Source organism: Perca fluviatilis, chromosome 1, assembly GCF_010015445.1.
Source record: "Perca fluviatilis chromosome 1, GENO_Pfluv_1.0, whole genome shotgun sequence".
Taxonomy (NCBI): domain Eukaryota; kingdom Metazoa; phylum Chordata; class Actinopteri; order Perciformes; family Percidae; genus Perca; species Perca fluviatilis.
Window position 1 is genome coordinate 36,555,006 of NC_053112.1, and position 18,518 is coordinate 36,573,523.

At 40.3% G+C, this 18,518-nt stretch overlaps 1 protein-coding gene across 17 annotated transcripts in view; it reads right to left on the reverse strand.

Moving 5' to 3' along the window:
* Positions 1–18,518, reverse strand: part of LOC120560464 (potassium voltage-gated channel subfamily KQT member 5-like) — a 193,540-nt gene that overhangs the window by 29,627 nt on the left and 145,395 nt on the right. For all 17 annotated transcript variants that reach the window (XM_039803015.1, XM_039803071.1, XM_039803029.1 and 14 more), the window contains 3 exons: positions 12,355–12,530; positions 5,517–5,642; positions 1,103–1,213 (listed from right to left, as the gene is read on the reverse strand). In XM_039803015.1, the coding sequence (XP_039658949.1) occupies positions 1,103–1,213; positions 5,517–5,642; positions 12,355–12,530 (413 nt within the window). The remainder of the gene's footprint in view (positions 1–1,102; positions 1,214–5,516; positions 5,643–12,354; positions 12,531–18,518) is intronic.

Genomic DNA, 18,518 nt, shown 5'->3' on the forward strand with positions numbered 1-18,518 from the left:
TCAAGTATGTATGTATGTATGTATGTATGTATGTATGTATGTATGTATGTATGTATGTATATGAAATAATAAACAACCTAGGGTTGGGAGGGTTTTTGGGTGGAGGACAGCCTCCAAAAGGAAAAATAAATGTATACTTATATCTGAATTTCCATCAATAACATTTTATTTCCTTAAAGCTATAGCGCGTAGTTCCTGTCTCCCCCATCAGGAATTCTAAGTAATGACAACAAAACTGTCGGAGCATCGACATAATACAAGCCTTCTGTGATCGCGCACCACGCCCACCCCTCTTCCACACAGTTGCTAGTAGCCAAGGACCATGGATTAAAAAATATGATGGACTCGAAGAGCTAATTATCTTCACACCATAATAATAATAATAATAATAATAATAGTAAATGTAGCCAGTGGTGCCGGCAGCCCTTATCCTGTATTTTCTTCTGAGAGACACGCAATGCATCTAATAATAATTATGCGTGAATGCGCACAGGAGCAGCAGCTGACAGCAGCTCTGTTCTGCTCTCTGCTGTGTTCACAGCAATAATTGGATCATTACAATATTTCACCAACAACCCATCCACTATTAATCAGAATGTTCATTTTTATGACTCAGCTGATGACAGCTGTCTGCTGTGAGCGCATCCACCTCTCTCTTTCTCTTACAAAATGCTTTAGTAAAATGTTTTCATGATCTGGTCATTATGATAAAAGTACACTAGGAGCACACTCTCATAAACATTAAATATTATAAGAACAGCTAATTTCCGGCGCAGTAAACTGCTTCAGAGGGCGGGCAGGTTTTGTGCATACTATGAAATAGAATCCTGCCGGCACCAGTCAACATAGCCATACTGACAAAAAACAGAGTTTTGTTTAGCTCATAGGCTTAATTAGCTTTGTATCAACTGGCTTGAATGTAACCATTAATACAAAAATGGCTGTGCACGATAGCTTTAAAGTCAATATTCCATTCAGGTAATCTTCAAAGGCCAAAGCTTCAACGCTTTACAAATTAATCTGTCAGAATAGCACTGAAACATCTGCCTGCTCTTTAACACTTAAAAAAAAGAACAGATTCAATTTAAGAATACTGACTTACAGCTGGCAAGGCAAAGAAGGAGATGCCCAGGAGGGCAAACCCTGCGGACAGCATCCGTCCCGTCCACGTCTTTGGCGTCTTGTCCCCATAACCAATGGTTGTCAAGGTGATCTATGAAAACAAATTACTTATCAGGTTCTGAATGATGCCCAGAATGAGGCTCTGGCAATGTATACAGATGAAAGAATATCATCTGGAAAAACAACATCGATATGACACAAATATAATGCAAGCTCAAACTATTTCTTTGATAAAAACAAGTTGCCATTAAACAGCTGAAGGAGGTTGTTTCTTGAATGTTGCTTTTGGAACCATTTTCTAATTAGACACCCTTTATAAACTGAAACCAATTCACAGTTAATACATTGTTTATCAGTGTTGTACACATCAGTTAAAAGCCATTAATAAGAACAGCTTTTGGGTGTTCAGGCTGTGAAAAATCGCCTTTGCTGGAGTTTGTCACGGTTGGGGTTTTCAGTTGTAGTTTTTACTGTTTTCTTGTGTTTATTCATTCCGTTTGTGTGGTTTCCCCGTTTGTTTCATGGTTGTGTTACCAGTGTTCTCAGTTTTGATTTCCTTACCTTTCCGTTCCTTATCACGGAAATAGTGCACTATATAGTGCGTTTGCCATTTTGTAGTGGTTATCAAATTCTCTGCAGTTAATTTTATTCTTTATGCACAGATAATTTGAGTCTACATACGATGTACCCTACATTTTACTCCCGTATACCACAATGCAACACGGCCGTGGTTTCCCACGGGAGAAGAAGAAGCACAAGTCACCGCGAAAACTGAAAAGGAAAATTGAGTGGACTTTTGTTTCTAAACAGTGGAGATATAACATGCAACATACTGTATATACAACCTGTTACTTTCCTCCTGGGTGCTCAGTTTGTTTCATGGACGTATGTTACGGCCTCCATTAAAAGAAACAAACAAAGGCTCAAAAGGGAATGGAGGATGCAACATATATAAAAAGAAGGCTGCCAAACACCAAGTTAACAATGATCCAACAAGCTTTATTAAATAATAAATATTCCCAAAAGTAACAAACAAAAAGAAACAAAAAAAAGGGACTGGAGACCCCGGCCAAAAAGAACAAAAGATGGGAAGACGCTGGACCAACCTCGCAGTGGGTCGTCGCTCCCCGTGTCTCCCCCTAAACTAATTAAAAAGGGTAAACTATTCCTAGAACAAACAAAAAGAACAAATAACAGAAATACCGGTATTCTCCAGCCCAAACTAAATCAATAAACTAAAACAACAAAACTCCAGCACCTAAATGTGCATGGAGGTTGGGAAAAGAACAAACCTACTTGTGGAGAAAAAGGAAGACGAGGAGACAACTCCTCACTGGTGTGCTGCCAGTGTGCTCTCCATGTGCTCTCCACTCTCTGCCTTCTTATCACCTCCCCCACTCTACCTGAGCACTGATTACTCTCAGGTGTGCAACTGGCAGAGGGAGGAGGGCAGAATGGGAAACAGAGAGAGGGAAAGAAACAAGACACACACAAGAGGCCCATGTAACAACGTATTAGAAGTATTTTTGTTTCAGTTTGTTTACATGATGCTGGGCGCGCCCGCCTCCATCAAACAAACGACGGGCACATCTCCTGACTCAAGTCACACAACAATGCGTTTTTAGTGAGTGTCCGAAATCTCGTTTGGTCGTTCCCTATATAGTTCACTATTTAATAAACACTATAGGGAATAGTGTGTGAGTTAATGAGGGAAATGTTTCGAACACAGCTGTTGTCTGCCCTACCCCGATGTGTTCCACCTGTTCTTCAGCCCTCACGTCACCTGTCCCTCGTTCCTACCCTCGTTACTTTGTATATAGTCTCTGTGCTTTCTTTGTCTCTTGTCAGTGACTACGTTTCCATGCACATAATATTCCACTATTATTCCGAATAAGGCCTTCTTCTGAATATAGCATTTTCAGATTAAGACATGTGGCATATGCCAGTATTATTCAGGTTTTAGAGGCATTCTTTGAACATGTATACAGCGCATTCAGAATATGTGTCTCAATTGGGGTTTTTACGCCCAGTTTACGCCAAGTTTGCGTCCAGTTTGCGTCCTCTTGCCTGTTTAAGGCTTACGGTCAGCTCTGTGCGTTGCTATGGTTGCCGTACACAAACCAACCAGCCAACAGTTTGCAGGGCTGCAGACCCGATAAGAAGGACAAACACAGATCCTTTTAAACATTATTAAAGACTTGGGTACCAACAAGTTTTTTGGATATGCACAAAGAAGCTGGTTGAAGGAATGAAAGAGGGAGGCTGTGTTCAACAAGTCCATATCGTCTTTTTCGGAATAAGGGCAAAAAACGGAAAATTATGTGCATGCAAACGTAGGCACTGTCTTTACTCCCTGCGTCATTCTCAGCGATTCCTCCCACAAGTTACTTCTTTGTGGTTTGTGCATCTCTTAGTTATCATTGTCTACAGGTTGTTAGTTGTTTGTTTGGAACTCGGTTGCCAGTTTTTTCCTGCCTGCATTAGGACACCTTTTGTTTGTAAGCTATTTTGTTTATTAAACCGTTAAAATCTACCTGCTGCCTCCTCGCCTCCACACTCTGCACTTTTGTGTCCAAGCCTGCCATTCCCTAGACTTGACTGTTTCTCCTCGTGCAGCAGGACACTTGCTTTATCCTTCTCTTTAGCTTGCTAATGAATTTAGTTTAACAATCCATTAACATTTACTCAGACACATTTATGACTTAAAGTATCTATAAAGCTTTGGCAAATTATTTATTATTAACAATGGAAAGCCATAACCTATTCACCCTTATAAGGGCATCTTATCAGAACGTGTTTTTACTGCTTTGTGCAGCGAAAACAAGGTTTTCTGAAACATTTATTTAATTTAACATTAACTAAACATTAAGAGGGTTCATTTGGATTTCCCTGTGGCAGACTTGAATGAAAATGTTGAACTTGATGTGTTAATTACACAAATGATTTAGGATTAGTCTAACTAACCTCATATGTTCAGTATTTGCCTTCATTATTTTAGCCTTTTGGTGTGCATAACTGTATTATATTTGCATGTATTTTTCTTTTTATTTTTTTTTTTTTTTTAAAATGCTGAAAGTCTGTGGCTCAAATTTTTGCTTTCAAGCACAGGTTTTTAAGCCTATGTGGGTTCTTGTCTTTCTTCATGTGTGAAGACCTACTTAAATCTATACAGATGATCTGTGAAGACACAATGAGAGGCCATTTTAACACCTTAAACCTTTGACTGACTGCAGTGAACCAAAGAGAGGATTACATCACATAAATGTCTTGATAAAAGAAGGAGCCAACGAATTATGTTATAATAAAGGAAGAAACAGAGATAATTCTGATAATGATATGCAGTGATGGTCCTTAGCACATAAAAATTTGAAGAGAGCTATTCACATGTTCAGCAGGAGTCTAAAAAAATAAGCATTTAATGGACTGCATTCACCATTTAATGACAGGAGCAAATAAACCTGGCTGTGGGCTGGAACTGCAGGTAGTGCTTGCAAAACTCCTTGCTTGCCTTCAGTACTTTTTATCTGTCTATCTATCTACACATATATCCATCTATCTATCTGTTTTGGCGGACTGATCAGTCTGGATTATCTTTCATTCAGGCTCTGATTGCCTTGCATGACAAAGGCGGCTGCAGCTATTTGGTATTATTATGATTTTTGGAGCCGGTATGAAAATGGTGTTTAATGGAGCCATGCAGGGCTAATGTTTATGGAGGAGCTGTCAATGCTCAGAGGCAATGAACAGGAGAAAAATATTAACGTCCAATGCAGGACCAATTTCTGTGAAGAGGTAACAGTGCTGAGTTGTTACGTTTAACTTTGAGATCTCCTGTTGCCCAGGAAACCATACTGTGGCTGTGACAGGAAATCAATTCAAGAAATCTAACAGATAGCTACATATATTGGAGGTGGAATGAAAACGTGTCAGGCAGTTACTAAAATAATCATTACCATTGGATGCACAACATAAAAACATTTTTTGTCGTCATCGCGATATCAACAGGCGCAATAAACGCATCGCGAAAGGCTGCGACAAGTCGCAAAAGACACACAGATTTTTTTTGTGTTAGTTGAAAGAAAATATCAATGTATTATTATGTATTATAATGTAACTATCATTCTTTTTTTAGTGGTGCATTTTATATTCAATTATATGTTCAATTTATTCAACCAAAGAATGTTGGACATGATTTCCTTTCATTTGTTTTAAATTCAACAAGCTTTGTTGTACTGAAAGCAGCAGAACTGAGAACACTTTAATATCTGTTAACTTATCGCAAGTAATATCGTTATCGTGATATTTAAAACATTAGTCATCTGCAGCCCTACTTTCCATTAGGAGTTCTTAATGAATCCTGGCAAGCAGAGCTACAGATCTTCCTCCAGACTCACCGTGCCCCACCACAACGCATCAGCGTAGGTAGCAAACTCATCGTTGGTCTTGGTCTCCACGAGGTAGACGAGAAACGAAGAGAAGATGAGAACCAAGAAGCCGATGTACCAGGCGGTTACAAGCTCCTGCGGACAGAGGTCAAAACAGACTTTCAGAAAGTAATCACAGAAAAAAAGAGAATATTGTTAATGTACCATCCCTTTGGAATATGAACAACCAATCAACTTAAATCCACTTTTCTATGAACTTTGAGGACAAAACATTCTACTTAATACAGTGAGCAGGTGATAGACATACAGGTTATGACCCTTTATTGAATTATCTGTGCAGCAGTCACTGCAGATTATTTTGTAACACACAGGCAGGGTGTGATTTGTGCAGAAAGCAGTAGGGGGGATGTTTTTTGATCATGCACAACAAAACAAAACATGGATTAATTAAATCCCCCTTTCAATACCATGGATATAGTGCCACTCGGCCAGCCATGCCAAAACACTTCTTTATGTACTTTAATTATCAATGGAAGAAAGGCCCCCTTTTGAAAACTGTATGTACCACCACAAATTAAATTCCGTTCACCGGCATTGATTGGAGGACAGGAAACAATGTGAAAGAAAGATATGTCAAAATAATTGGTTGTTTCTGGGTCATTTCTTTCACTAGAAGCAATGGCCAGAAACTTCCATAAATCATCTACAGTGGCACAAAAAAAACCAACTTACAAAACACATTCTCGGTGCATCACAGTCTAACATTATGTGGCCCTTTCAATGTGATGTTGGCTATTCGGTTTGAATGTGCAGCTTTGCTACAAGCAAAGAAGAACTATGTCAGTAACAATGACCTGTCCTGGCTTCTGCGTGATAATACTGATCTAAGCAGTGAAAAGAAGTTGATCGATCTGTGTGGGTTGATCGAGGCTGAGGACAGAGAGAGGAGAGTGAGTTAAGGAAAGAAAGGCAAGAAATGGCAAAAAAAAAAAAGAGTAGGCCAGAGAGTAAAAGCTCTAAATATTTCAATACCACCACTGAGTCTAATACTTCAATTTCCAAAACGCTTTTTATTACCTTTCTATATTAAATCATATAACATTTGGTAATTACGCGTTGAACTGGCTATGCTTACTCTAATTTCATGACAATACTCATGTTCTCCTCTTTGATTTAAATTAGTACTCCACGTGTAAACTTACTACAACCAATATCTACAGCAGCAGTAGTTGAAGAAGTATTCAGATCCTTTACTTAAGTAAAAGTACTAATACAACACTGTAAAATACTCTGTTACAAGCCAAATTCCTGCATTGAAAATAATGTCAGTAAAAGTATGTAAGTATCATCAGGAAAATGTACTTAAAGTATTAAAAGTAAAAGTACTCAATGGAGAAAACCCTCACATTTTAAAAACTGGAAATGATCCAAACTGTTGTGCATTTCATGGTCTAATCATTTCAACTGTACTTGTAGGCCGTTATATTGTTGGGTAGTTTCATTTGTAATAAAGCATCATATTTTATAAACTACATGTGTTGTGTGTGCAAAAATCTTAATTTGTAAAGTAACTAAAGCTGTCAGATTAACGTAGTGGAGTAAAAGGTCCAATATTTCTCTCTGAAATGTAGTGGAGTAGAAGTAGAAAGTGGCATGAAAAGAAAAGAAAAGTAAAGTACGAGTGTCAGAATGTGACTTTATTTTGAATATGGTTTTATTATGGTAGATGTGTTGCATGTTTTAACAGTAATTTTTTGCATGGTTTTGTGGATTTGCTGGGTTTTCTTAATTGTTTGTTGGACTGCCCCCCCCTTTTAATAAATCCCCCTTTCCACGACGTAGCGGAGTGCTCCAAACAAACGGCGGGCAGGCACCAGGCGCGGGCAACATCTATTATCAGAACGCTACCCCTCAGTCCACGGGGAGCCGCCCGGTACCCCCATACCACAGCTTCGATGTTTGCCTCACTGCCAATCATTCGCGCACAATAGCTCTGCAATTACATCCACCTCGCGGCACAGCCGTCGCATCCTCCCTTACCGTCAAATAAATCACGAAAAATACAACTACTAATACTATAAAGGGAAGCAAGGCCACATTATGATCTACCCTCACCCACTACCTCTCGGGTTCGTGGCCCTGCAGGCGAGGACGGCTCTGGCAAATAGCGATGTGACCGCTGGTGACGGGCTAACGGAGCTCACCGCATTACTGTTAAAATTAAATAATAATATAGAATGGAGTTAGCTCCCTACACTCATCGCTATAGCCCATTCCTCACTGCGATAGACCCTGCTTAGCCCCCACAGTACAATTGAACAAGTGTTGCAAATGACGTATGAGCTACAGTGACAAGGAAAAACGGGAAACAACCAGTATAAAATATAAAAATGTATCTAAAACCAAACACTACCAAAATATACAAGTCATTTTAACCTTTACAATCAACAATCAAATATTTTACAAGTGCAAATAACATACAACAATTTTTGTTCTGCAAGTTCTCACATTGTATTCTACAAGCTCTCACGTTTTGCACCATATTTACCTTCATAGAGTTTTGTTTTTAGTACTTTTTATGCTGTGCGGAAGTAACCTGTTTTATTTTAAATAAATTATTTAAGAATCATCCTGTGGAATAAAAATTTTTTCAACACTTTTTTGCTGGTAACCTCACACTACCGTGTAACACGAGTACTTTAAATTTGTACTTAAAGGTGCTCTAAGCGATGTTGGGTGACGTTACTTCTTGTTGACGTTCGAAGTATTGCCAAACAAAACTGAGGCTAGCTCGCCCCTCCCTTCTCCTCATCCCGTCCCCTCCCCCTCCCTTCCACGCTTCCGCGCATTAACCCCCCAACCCCCACCCCAAAATCCTTCTTGTCGGTTATTGGCTGAATGTTGGAACTCTGTTTGTTATGTTTGGTGGTGCTGAGGCCTGTACTACGAAGCAGGATTTAGCATTAACGAGCTAACTTAAGGTTCAACCTAGGAATTTCTGTACCACGACGGTGGATTAGATGTTACCGGGTTCAATCGCCGTGGTAACTTATGCTGAACACCTAACCTGGTCGAGAGCAGGTTATGTTGGAGATTAGAGATCAACCGGTGTTAAAGCTCCGCCTACTGACCAATCAATAGGTTGATTGATAACAGAGTCACCGTTCTTAGAAGATCAGGTGGAGCTCGGTGCGCAGAGAGAGAAAGATGGGAAGAGAGGGAGAGAGAGGGGTGCGCTCATAAAAGTTAAAACATTTAGAGACCGACAACCCCGTTAACATTCCCTTATGGATATTTTTATGAAATATATATATTTTAATGGGAGGGAATTACATATCGGCTTCTTGAGCCGTGTGTCGCCAATGCGCACATCGGTTTAAATTATGTTTTTATATATTTTATTTGCTCTCACGATCGCTTCCAACTGCAAGGGTTGCAACTGAAATAATAGGCTAAAGCAACGACTTATGGAAAGCACAAGCGTAATTATGGTCAGATCTTGGTCCTGACTGATGGGGAAGTGATATTGATAAGAGTTGTGATTTACGCATCTACAGCGTCGGATTTTTTTTTTGCCAGCTTTCCTTCCTGTTTTAGGAAGCAGCGACTGTATTGCATTTTCCCTGTAAAACTGTGTCAGTGTTCTTCACAGGCTTGACCTAGTCTAATCTGTGCATCCTGGCTTGGTGCGTTTCACGAAGGCCAAGCCAGGCTGAGGACGAGCGACTAGGTTGAGCCAGGCTGAAGTAATTCAGATAGATGCGCGTCCACGGCTTTCCTCAAAAGACCGCAAGGTCGATCACAGATTTACTGATGCCAAAATGGAGAATATACGCATTGTACATACTTTATACAGAGTGAGCAGCAGCTTCTTGTGGAAGTATGATGACGTGAAACACATTATTTGTATAAAAAGAAAAGAAACACGGCCGCTGTAATGAAACAGCGAGAGAAAGCGAGGCAGACGATCACGGACCGACTGAATGCGTAATTGTAGCCTAAATATATACATTAACTGACCACGGCTCTCAATTGAAGCCGTCATAATCATTCCATTCAAGGATTAGGCTACTAATCATTTTCACAAATTAACAGTTGTACTCTTTGCCTTAAAAGTGAGCAGAAGATAATGTTACTCAGGAAATTTACAATGAAGATCAATTTTCTACAACGCTAGAATATGATGCGTAAATATCTCTTTCACTCTGTTCCTCCCTCTCTCTCATGGGCTAAAATATAAGTTTCCTAAGTCGTATTAACTTCCACTGCTCGCTTTTAATGCAAAGTGTACAACTGTTTTTTGCAAATGACAGTGACTCATTGAATGGTTTCAGTTAAGAGCAGTAGTTCATAAATGTATATTTCTAGACTATCATTCAGTCGGTCCGCTATTATCTGCCACGCTTTTTCTCGCGTTTCATTTTTAAATTTTTTATAGAGGCCGAGTTTCCTTCTCTACATATTATATGCCTTGCTCCCTGTATTTATGGACATAGAAAATAAAGACACTGAAGAAATTGACTCTAAAATCTAGAAATTATGAAGATAATTAAGTGATAAATTCCATGCACACTGTAAACATGAATGGAACAGAGTGATATTCATCAGTTATTTCCCCCCAAATATGAGGTCAAAAACCATTGAGGTGTCCTCTCCCTGTTGTTACATGAATGTACAGTAGCCTACATCACTAGATAGTTACTGGTCCAGTGAACTAAGACTATAATTTGGGAGGATTGTACAATTAGGATATGTTCTTAAATTGTACAATCCTCCCAAATTATAGTCCCAGTTTACTGAACAACATAAATTGTGTGCTAAGAATGCCAAATACAATGCACATGGAAGTGGAACAAACATGATCCTTATTATTAAAGAATTAAAAAAAAATTAATCAACTAAAATAATTCAAGGTGCATTGGTCAACTATAGAAATGTACAGCATTGTATGTATTGCCCTTAGTAACAGACTTAATTTAAAACACATTTGAAATGTTATCAGCCTTTTCTAATTATCTCAACAACTGCCATAATATATTCATCAAACTTCTAACAACAATATGAACAGCAGTCTTTATACAGCAATATAACAGTAACAATGACTGTCACATGTATAATTATAAATAAAAGAATAATGGTCACAACTTTAAATAATAACAGTACTTAAATAAACAGCAATATGCACCTGTTGTATTTTAATCCAGGCTGATAATAACAATAGGGTAAAACCAGTGCTGGGTGATCAGAAAAGGCTCCAGGATTAAATAAATCCTGACTGTTAGCCTGGTCAGGAGCAGGCTAGCTGCACAGAATAAATCTCCATGGTGATTTATGTGCCTCCGCTTTCGTGAAACCGAGTCAAGGCTTAATTCATCCAGGATAACTGGGAAATCCCGGTTTAATCCCTTATCTTGGTTTTGTGAAACAGGCCCCAGGCCTCAGGTTGGCGCAGTTTGTTTTTGTTGTTGGTTGTGGAGCCTGGGCTGTCTACAGAGACTGTGTTTTTCTTACAGTGTGTTCAGGGGACAGACAGCTAGCAGATAGTGAGGAGATGTTTTTTACAGTGTGTTCAGGGGACAGACAGCTAGCAGATAGTGAGATGTTTTTACAGTGTGTTCAGGGGACAGGCAGCTAGCAGATAGTGAGATGTTTTTTACAGTGTGTTCAGGGGACAGACAGCTAGCAGATAGTGAGATGTTTTTACAGTGTGTTCAGGGGACAGGCAGCTAGCAGATAGTGAGATGTTTTTTACAGTGTGTTCAGGGGACAGACAGCTAGCAGATAGTGAGATGTTTTTTACAGTGTGTTCAGGGGACAGACAGCTAGCAGATAGTGAGATGTTTTTTACAGTGTGTTCAGGGGACAGGCAGCTAGCGGATAGTGAGGAGATGTTTGCTGTATGCGACAAGAAACTGTTGTAGCCCAAAAAACGTGTTAGAACTTTTAGAGCACCTTTAATAACAGTACTTGAGTAAATCTGCACTGCAAAGGCAAAAGGCAGTAACTTTGTTTTTGGTCGAAAATGAGTTGATGATATTTTTGGGACACTTAAGACCTTTATCATGTGGATGAGTATCTTGAGTCAATTTCGTTGGTTTTTCGAGAAAATAAAGGGTTGTCTTAACAGTAACTGCCAAAAGTCCAGGAGAAACTAAGGCAGAACACTGTAACACCAGTTATCGCTTTTTGACTTTGTTTTGGAATGCTCAAATTGAGTTAGGGTACAGGATAGCTATAAGTAGATGGCTATATAAGTAATTGTAAATCATCAAAAACATGTGCCATGATCACTAGATTTTATACAGGTGTTAATATAATGATATTGTAAATGGTGATCAGCAACCAAATATTGATCATGTGGAAGTTACTGCCTTTTGCCTTGGCGTGACTTCACACTTTTTGCAGACAATACAAAGGCACAGTACAGTAACTTCAAAATAGAGATCCAAAAAGTCAAGTTTGAGCTCCCGATTTCTTCCTGCAGATAAATGTCATTACTAAAACATCTCATTGCCAGATTCCCAGTGTCCTACCTGTAATTAATTTGGCTGGACAACTCAAAAAACTTTAAAGTCATTTTTCTCAGTTCCACACTAGCGAGTTAAGGTCTTTTTGCCTTTGTAGGGCAGAAATGTACTTTATGTATGTTACATTCCACCACAGTACAGCAGTATGTGGCAACTCGGTGGTGTAGCAATTTCATGACATCACACTGGAGCTTACAAAGTCATGACTCTGGGTTGCAGCAATTATCAGCAAGAATCCTTGTCAGCTCCAAGGGATCTTGTCCTATAGCTTACGACAACAACAACTAATGTGTATGGGCCATTGATCTGCAGCAGCCCACCTTGCTGTGTGCGTAGACCACAGAGCCCAGCAGCTTCCAGGTGCCTCCTCTTCGGTCCATTCGCACCATGCGTAGGATCTGCAGGAAGCGCAGGCTCCGCAGCACCGAGGTGGCGAAGATATTGCTCTGGCTCCCCGCCGACACCACCGCCACTGATGCAATCAGCACTATGATGTCTGGAGGGCACAGAGGAAATACACACAGGAGACAACTCATTATGACTCAACCCTGGAATCCAAATACAGTGTTATCTGGCATCACATTTAAGTTTTTTTTTTTTGCATTTAAGGCCTTTATTTGATAGGAAAGCTTAGACATGAAACTGGAGAGAGAGGGGGGATTGACATGCAGCAATGGTCGGAATTGAATCTACTGCTACACTGTGGTGAGGACTGAGCCTCTGTACATGTGGCGCTCTACCAGGTGAGCTATCCAGGCATCATACATTTTAGTTTTATAAATGTCCTAGTATATTTTACTGAATGGAAATAATATTTTAGGACATGGCTTCTGCTGTGTTATTTTGTATACATATGACTTAGAGCTTTTATCCAGCATTTTGCATTTTAAAAACGTTTTTGTCATCTTTGTGTTTATATCTTTTATTTTCATATGTCTTACATTGTTGATGAACACTCATGTAATTCAGGCCAGCTGAGCTCATTACATTTGAGCGTGGACTCAAATTATTGGTTTAAGACTCTGTGATGCAAAAGCAACATTTGTATCACCCAACTACTGGGAAACAACAGTAATTCCCCCCAGGATAAAATTCTATAAATACAATGCACACGCTTACGCACATGAGACGAAAAAGAAATGAAAAAGACTTGTCATAGGAGCAGAGAAGTGTTCCCTCTGATAGCTTAAAAGTCCGACCTAAAGGCAAGTATATCATACTAATATTGATCTCAATATGAGACTGGCCCTTTAAACAGACAGGCAGGATGGCTCATCCAAGCCTGGAGGTCAGAATATGTGGGACTGGCTTGATGTCTATCATGTTGCTGAAATAACAGCAACTCACTGTGGTCGCCTCCCTCTCACCCCTCACTGTGGCAAATTATCCCAACAACGGTTCCATATCCCTGGAGCTGATATAATCCGGATGGGCATCAACAGTACAACAATGTATTGTGTACTCTTCCTATATGCACTTATATGTTCGGATAAGTCGCCCGGCAACCACATTGATATTTGTGTGGACACAAACAGGACAGTGGGAAAGAAATCTTTGATTTAAATTTACAGCTCAATTCTCACAGTATCTTACTGTTTTAATGTTAATGTTATACAGGATCATGCATTCTGGGAGAAAACAATATTATAGCACTCTCTGCGAATGTTACAGATTACAGGTATTTACTGTAATAAAGGAAAAGGCAGGAATTACACTGCAGCCAGTACATTACTGTAAAGAAACTGTATGTCTATTTACAGAAATAAAAACCTTACATTTTAAAACCGTATGCTTACTGTAATAAACAGTAGTTTACTGGCGAAGCTGCTGCCAGTATATTACTGTACATTAAATTTACAGTGAAAGGTTTTACAGTGATAGGCTATAGTGCCATTCTTTTAAGATGGAACTACACTGCATGTCACTGAGATTATAATCTCCTAGGGGGTCCTCAAAGTTAGTGCAGGGGGGGCCGCCAAATTATGTTTAAAAAATCATTTTTCGAAAGTTTTTTTAATATGTCTGAAAATTGACATTAATTTCAATTAAAAATATTAAAAGCAAAGATAAATTGGCCTATTCGTGAAAACATTTAATTTACACATTGAACATATGTTTACTAGGTAAGGTGGCCACTATGGTAGCCATAGAGTTAAGCTTAAGGATTCACTGTGCTTTGTCTGTGCTTTCCACATGTATGTTTAACATTAAAGTGTTCATATTATGCTCATTTTCAGGTTCATAATTGTATTTAGAGGTTGTACCAGAATAAGTGTGTGTGGTTTAATTTTCAGAAAACGCCATATTTTTGTTGTACTGCACATTGCTGCAGCTCCTCTTTTCACCCTGTGTGTTGAGCTCTCTGTTTTAGCTACAGAGTGAGGCATCTCACTTCTGTTCTATATTTGTTGGGAGTCGCACATGCGCAGTAAGTACTGCTAGCCAGTCAGAAGCAGAGTATGAGGGTGTGCCACGCTAGCAGCTAGGCGAACATTATAACATGTGTTACAAAGTGACCCACGTTTGTCTCTGAAGTAAATGCTGGACTACAATAGAGCTGTTTGGAGCGGTTTGTGAACAGTGCTTTCTGTTGGAGATGGTAAGTCCCTTTGGGGTGGACTTTGGGCTTTTTCACTTTGTAAACCTATAACGTGCACAAAAAAGATATATAACACTGTAAAGGAAATGGAAAAAGCCAAAAAGCATAATATGAGCACTTTAAAACATGATGTATAAATTATTTCCATTCATTTTCATCCATTCGGCCCAATTGTATACAGTATACTACTCGGTTCCTCTTTCAGTTTAGGGGTCCCTGGATTAAAAAAAGGTTTAAGACCCCTGCTCTACAGGTTTCAGAAAGGTGCAGTAAGTGATTCTGCGCAAAGATTGTTGATGTTTGAACTCAACTGCCAAACAAATACAACCCCCCCTTCAGATCTCCGCCCCCCAGATTCACAGGCAGATAACTACTGGCCGGCCGGCATATTCCCATGCTGCCCTTTCGCCATCAACTGTTGCCGCCATGCCGATTGGTTGGAATAGTGTTTTGTGGCTTGTGCGCTCCTTTCTGTTTGTTTTCCATTTATACAGCCAGGGCGGTGGATTAACACCGGATTTTTTTCAGCGCACACTGAAAATAGAGAGCTAGGTGACCTTGAGGACACATTCACTGAATTTGACAAAAAGTGTATTGGATTAACATCACTTATTATATCTTTAAGTAGTAATCCTGAGACACAAACACCTGTTTCCTGGGTGAAAGTCTTGTGTTTATCGTGGAACACGAACTCCGCTCCCCCTCATAAAAGTCGTGTTTTATGACACACGCGTCCACCCCGACCAGAACGTTCTTATACAGTGTATTACTTTCCGTAGCTAGAACAAACGGTTCATAAGAACAGCCTGCAGGCTGACTCTGATCAGAGGAAGTCCTCACAGAAACCACAATGATGAAATGAATAAAACCAAACCCACAAATGACACAGACAGCTAAAGTAACAAGCTCCTATGACTCAAGAAATAACTGCCCTTTGCTCATCTCACAAACAGATCTTCCATTTCAATGACGCGCAATGGAAAACTCTACTCTTGATTAGTGTTATCTAGTTCCCTCTGTGCAAGAGGTTTTCCCTCATATTAGAACCATCTCTTCATCTCCTGTCCTTCTGACGAACCAAGGTGTGTCTAATGGCTTCTCTTATAAACCATGAACCAGTTGACCCATAGCAGGTAGATGGAAAAGTGGGAAAAGTCAGCAGCAACACCATGAAAAATACATGAATGACTCTCTGGAGATGAAAGTCTCCGGTTCACTACCTTTGAAAGTGTAGAGAGAAAAATGTGAGGAAAGTGATTGACAGAATGACGTATGTGGCCAACAAACCATTAAATCCTCGTGTTTCGATCACATTCTGAGGTGGCATTGAGGCTACATTTACATTGCTACGTTTTGGTTTTTAAGCAGAGTTTGGAGCCAAAAGCGATCTTCGTGCACACAAGTGTTCTTAGCTCGAATAGAAGAACTAATCTGCGTTTAAACTAACACGCCCAAACTGCATATCTCATGAACATTTTAGTATACTGGGCATGTGCGTGCCGGGGTGAACAGGAGGTACAGTACAGGCCAAAAGTTTGGACACACCTTCTCATTCAATGCGTTTTCTTTATTTTCATGACTATTTACATTGTAGATTATCACTGAAGGCATCAACACTATGAATGAACACATATGGAATTATGTACTTAACAAAAAAGTGTGAAATAACTGAAAACATGTCTTATATTTTAGATTCCTCAAAGTAACCACCCTTTGCTTTTTTGATAGCACTGCAAACCCTTGGTGTTCTCTCAATGAGCTTCATGAGGTAGTCACCTGAAATGATTTTCACTTCACAGGTGTGCCTTGTTAGGGTTAATTAGTGGATTTTTTTCCCTTATTAATGGGGTTGGGACCATCAGTTGTGTTGTGCAGAAGTCAGGTTGATACACAGCCGACAGCCCTATCGGACAACTGTTAGAATTCATGTTATGGCAAGAACCAATCAGCTAAGTAAAGAGAAACGAGTGGCCATCATTACTTTAACAAATGAAGGTCAGTCAGTCCAGAAAATTGCGAAAACTTTGAATGTGTCCCCAAGTGCAGTCGCAAAAACCATCAAGCACTACAACGAAACTGGCTCACATGAGGACCGCCCCAGGAAAGGAAGACCAAGAGTCACCTCTGCTGCTGAGGATAAGTTAATCCGAGTCACCAGCCTCAGAAATCGCAAGTTAACAGCAGCTCAGATTAGAGACCAGATGAATGCCACACAGAGTTCTAGCAGCAGACACATCTCTAGAACAACTGTTAAGAGGAGACTGCGCAAATCAGGCCTTCATGGTCAAATAGCTGCTAGGAGAGGCAACAAGCAGAAGAGATTTGTTTGGGCCAAGAAACACAAGGAATGGACATTAGACCAGTGGAAATCTGTGCTTTGGTCTGATGAGTGTGGGGGTGCTTCGCTGGTGACACTGTTGGGGATTTATTCAAAATTGAAGGCATACTGAACCAGCATGGCTACCACAGCATCCTGCAGCGACATGCCATCCCATCCGGTTTGCGTTTAGTCGGACCATCATTTATTTTTCAACAGGACAATGACCCCAAACACACCTCCAGGCTGTGTAAGGGCTATTTGACCAAGAAGGAGAGTGATGGAGTGCTGCGCCAGATGACCTGGCCTCCACAGTCACCGGACCTGAACCCAATCGAGATGGTTTGGGGTGAGCTGGACCGCAGAGTGAAGGCAAAAGGGCCAACAAGTGCCAAGCATCTCTGGGAACTCCTTCAAGACTGTTGGAAAGCCATTTCAGGTGACTACCTCTTGAAGCACATCAAGAGAATGCCAAGAGTGTGCAAAGCAGTAATCAGAGGAAAGGGTGGCTATTTTGAAGAATCTAAAATATAAGACATGTTTTCAGTTATTTCACACTTTTTTGTTAAGTACATAATTCCACATGTGTTCATTCATAGTTTTGATGCCTTCAGTGAGAATCTACAATGTAAATAGTCATGAAAATAAAGGAAACGCATTGAATGAGATGGTGTGTCCAAACTTTTGGCCTGTACTGTATACGCCGCCCGTTGCTGGTAGTTGCCATGGTAACATTAGTAGCTTAGTCTCAGAGACCGGGACGTCATGACCCAATCAGGCGGTGAAACGCTGGCGTCAGTGTCGGTGTTGCCAAAGGTCTCCGTTTGCGGCCGTTGAGACTGCAACCCAACCCGCAGATACCAAACCTAAACGGGGTCAGAAGTGTTTTCAAATGTCTCCAGTTTAGGGGCTCTGAAATGCCACAGCAGGGGGAATGAGAAAACGTAGCAAAAGATATTCTTTTTTAAACCAAAACGTAGCAATGTAAATCTAGACTGATCCAGCCCTTTATCAAACACTTTACTGTTATGAACCCCTATCAGTGTCATTGCGCTGTGTCATAGTCTGGCTCAACAGATGTACAGTGCTGGGATAAAGCACCCAGCGCATGTCCCTTCCCTTCTGGTTTTGGGGCTTAGCACCGAGAAATACGACCAAGCCAAAGAGTTTTCCCCACCTGAATCCCTCCCAGAATAGATAAGCACTGTAGCCAGACCTATCTCCAAAAGCTGCACAAAGCTGGCGGCCCTTCGCAGGCTATCTGCTCGTTCCGCTCGTTGAAGAAAGGAAGCGGGGCGAGATCCAGGGTCATTGCATTAGGACTTCCATGCATCGATACGCATTAGCCAGTAGAGTGTGCCCCATGTAGGCGGCCTCTTGGAGGCCGGCTGCGGGTTCAAATCCTACCCTCGGCCCTTTGTTGCATGTCATCCCCCCTCTCTCTTTCCTTTCCTGTATTTAAGCTGTCCTGTCAATAAAAGCCCAAACAATAATCTTAAAAAAATAAATAGTGTATTCTCCAAGCCCAAGCTGAAACTAAATCATCAGGGTTGTTTTCTTAAATGTAA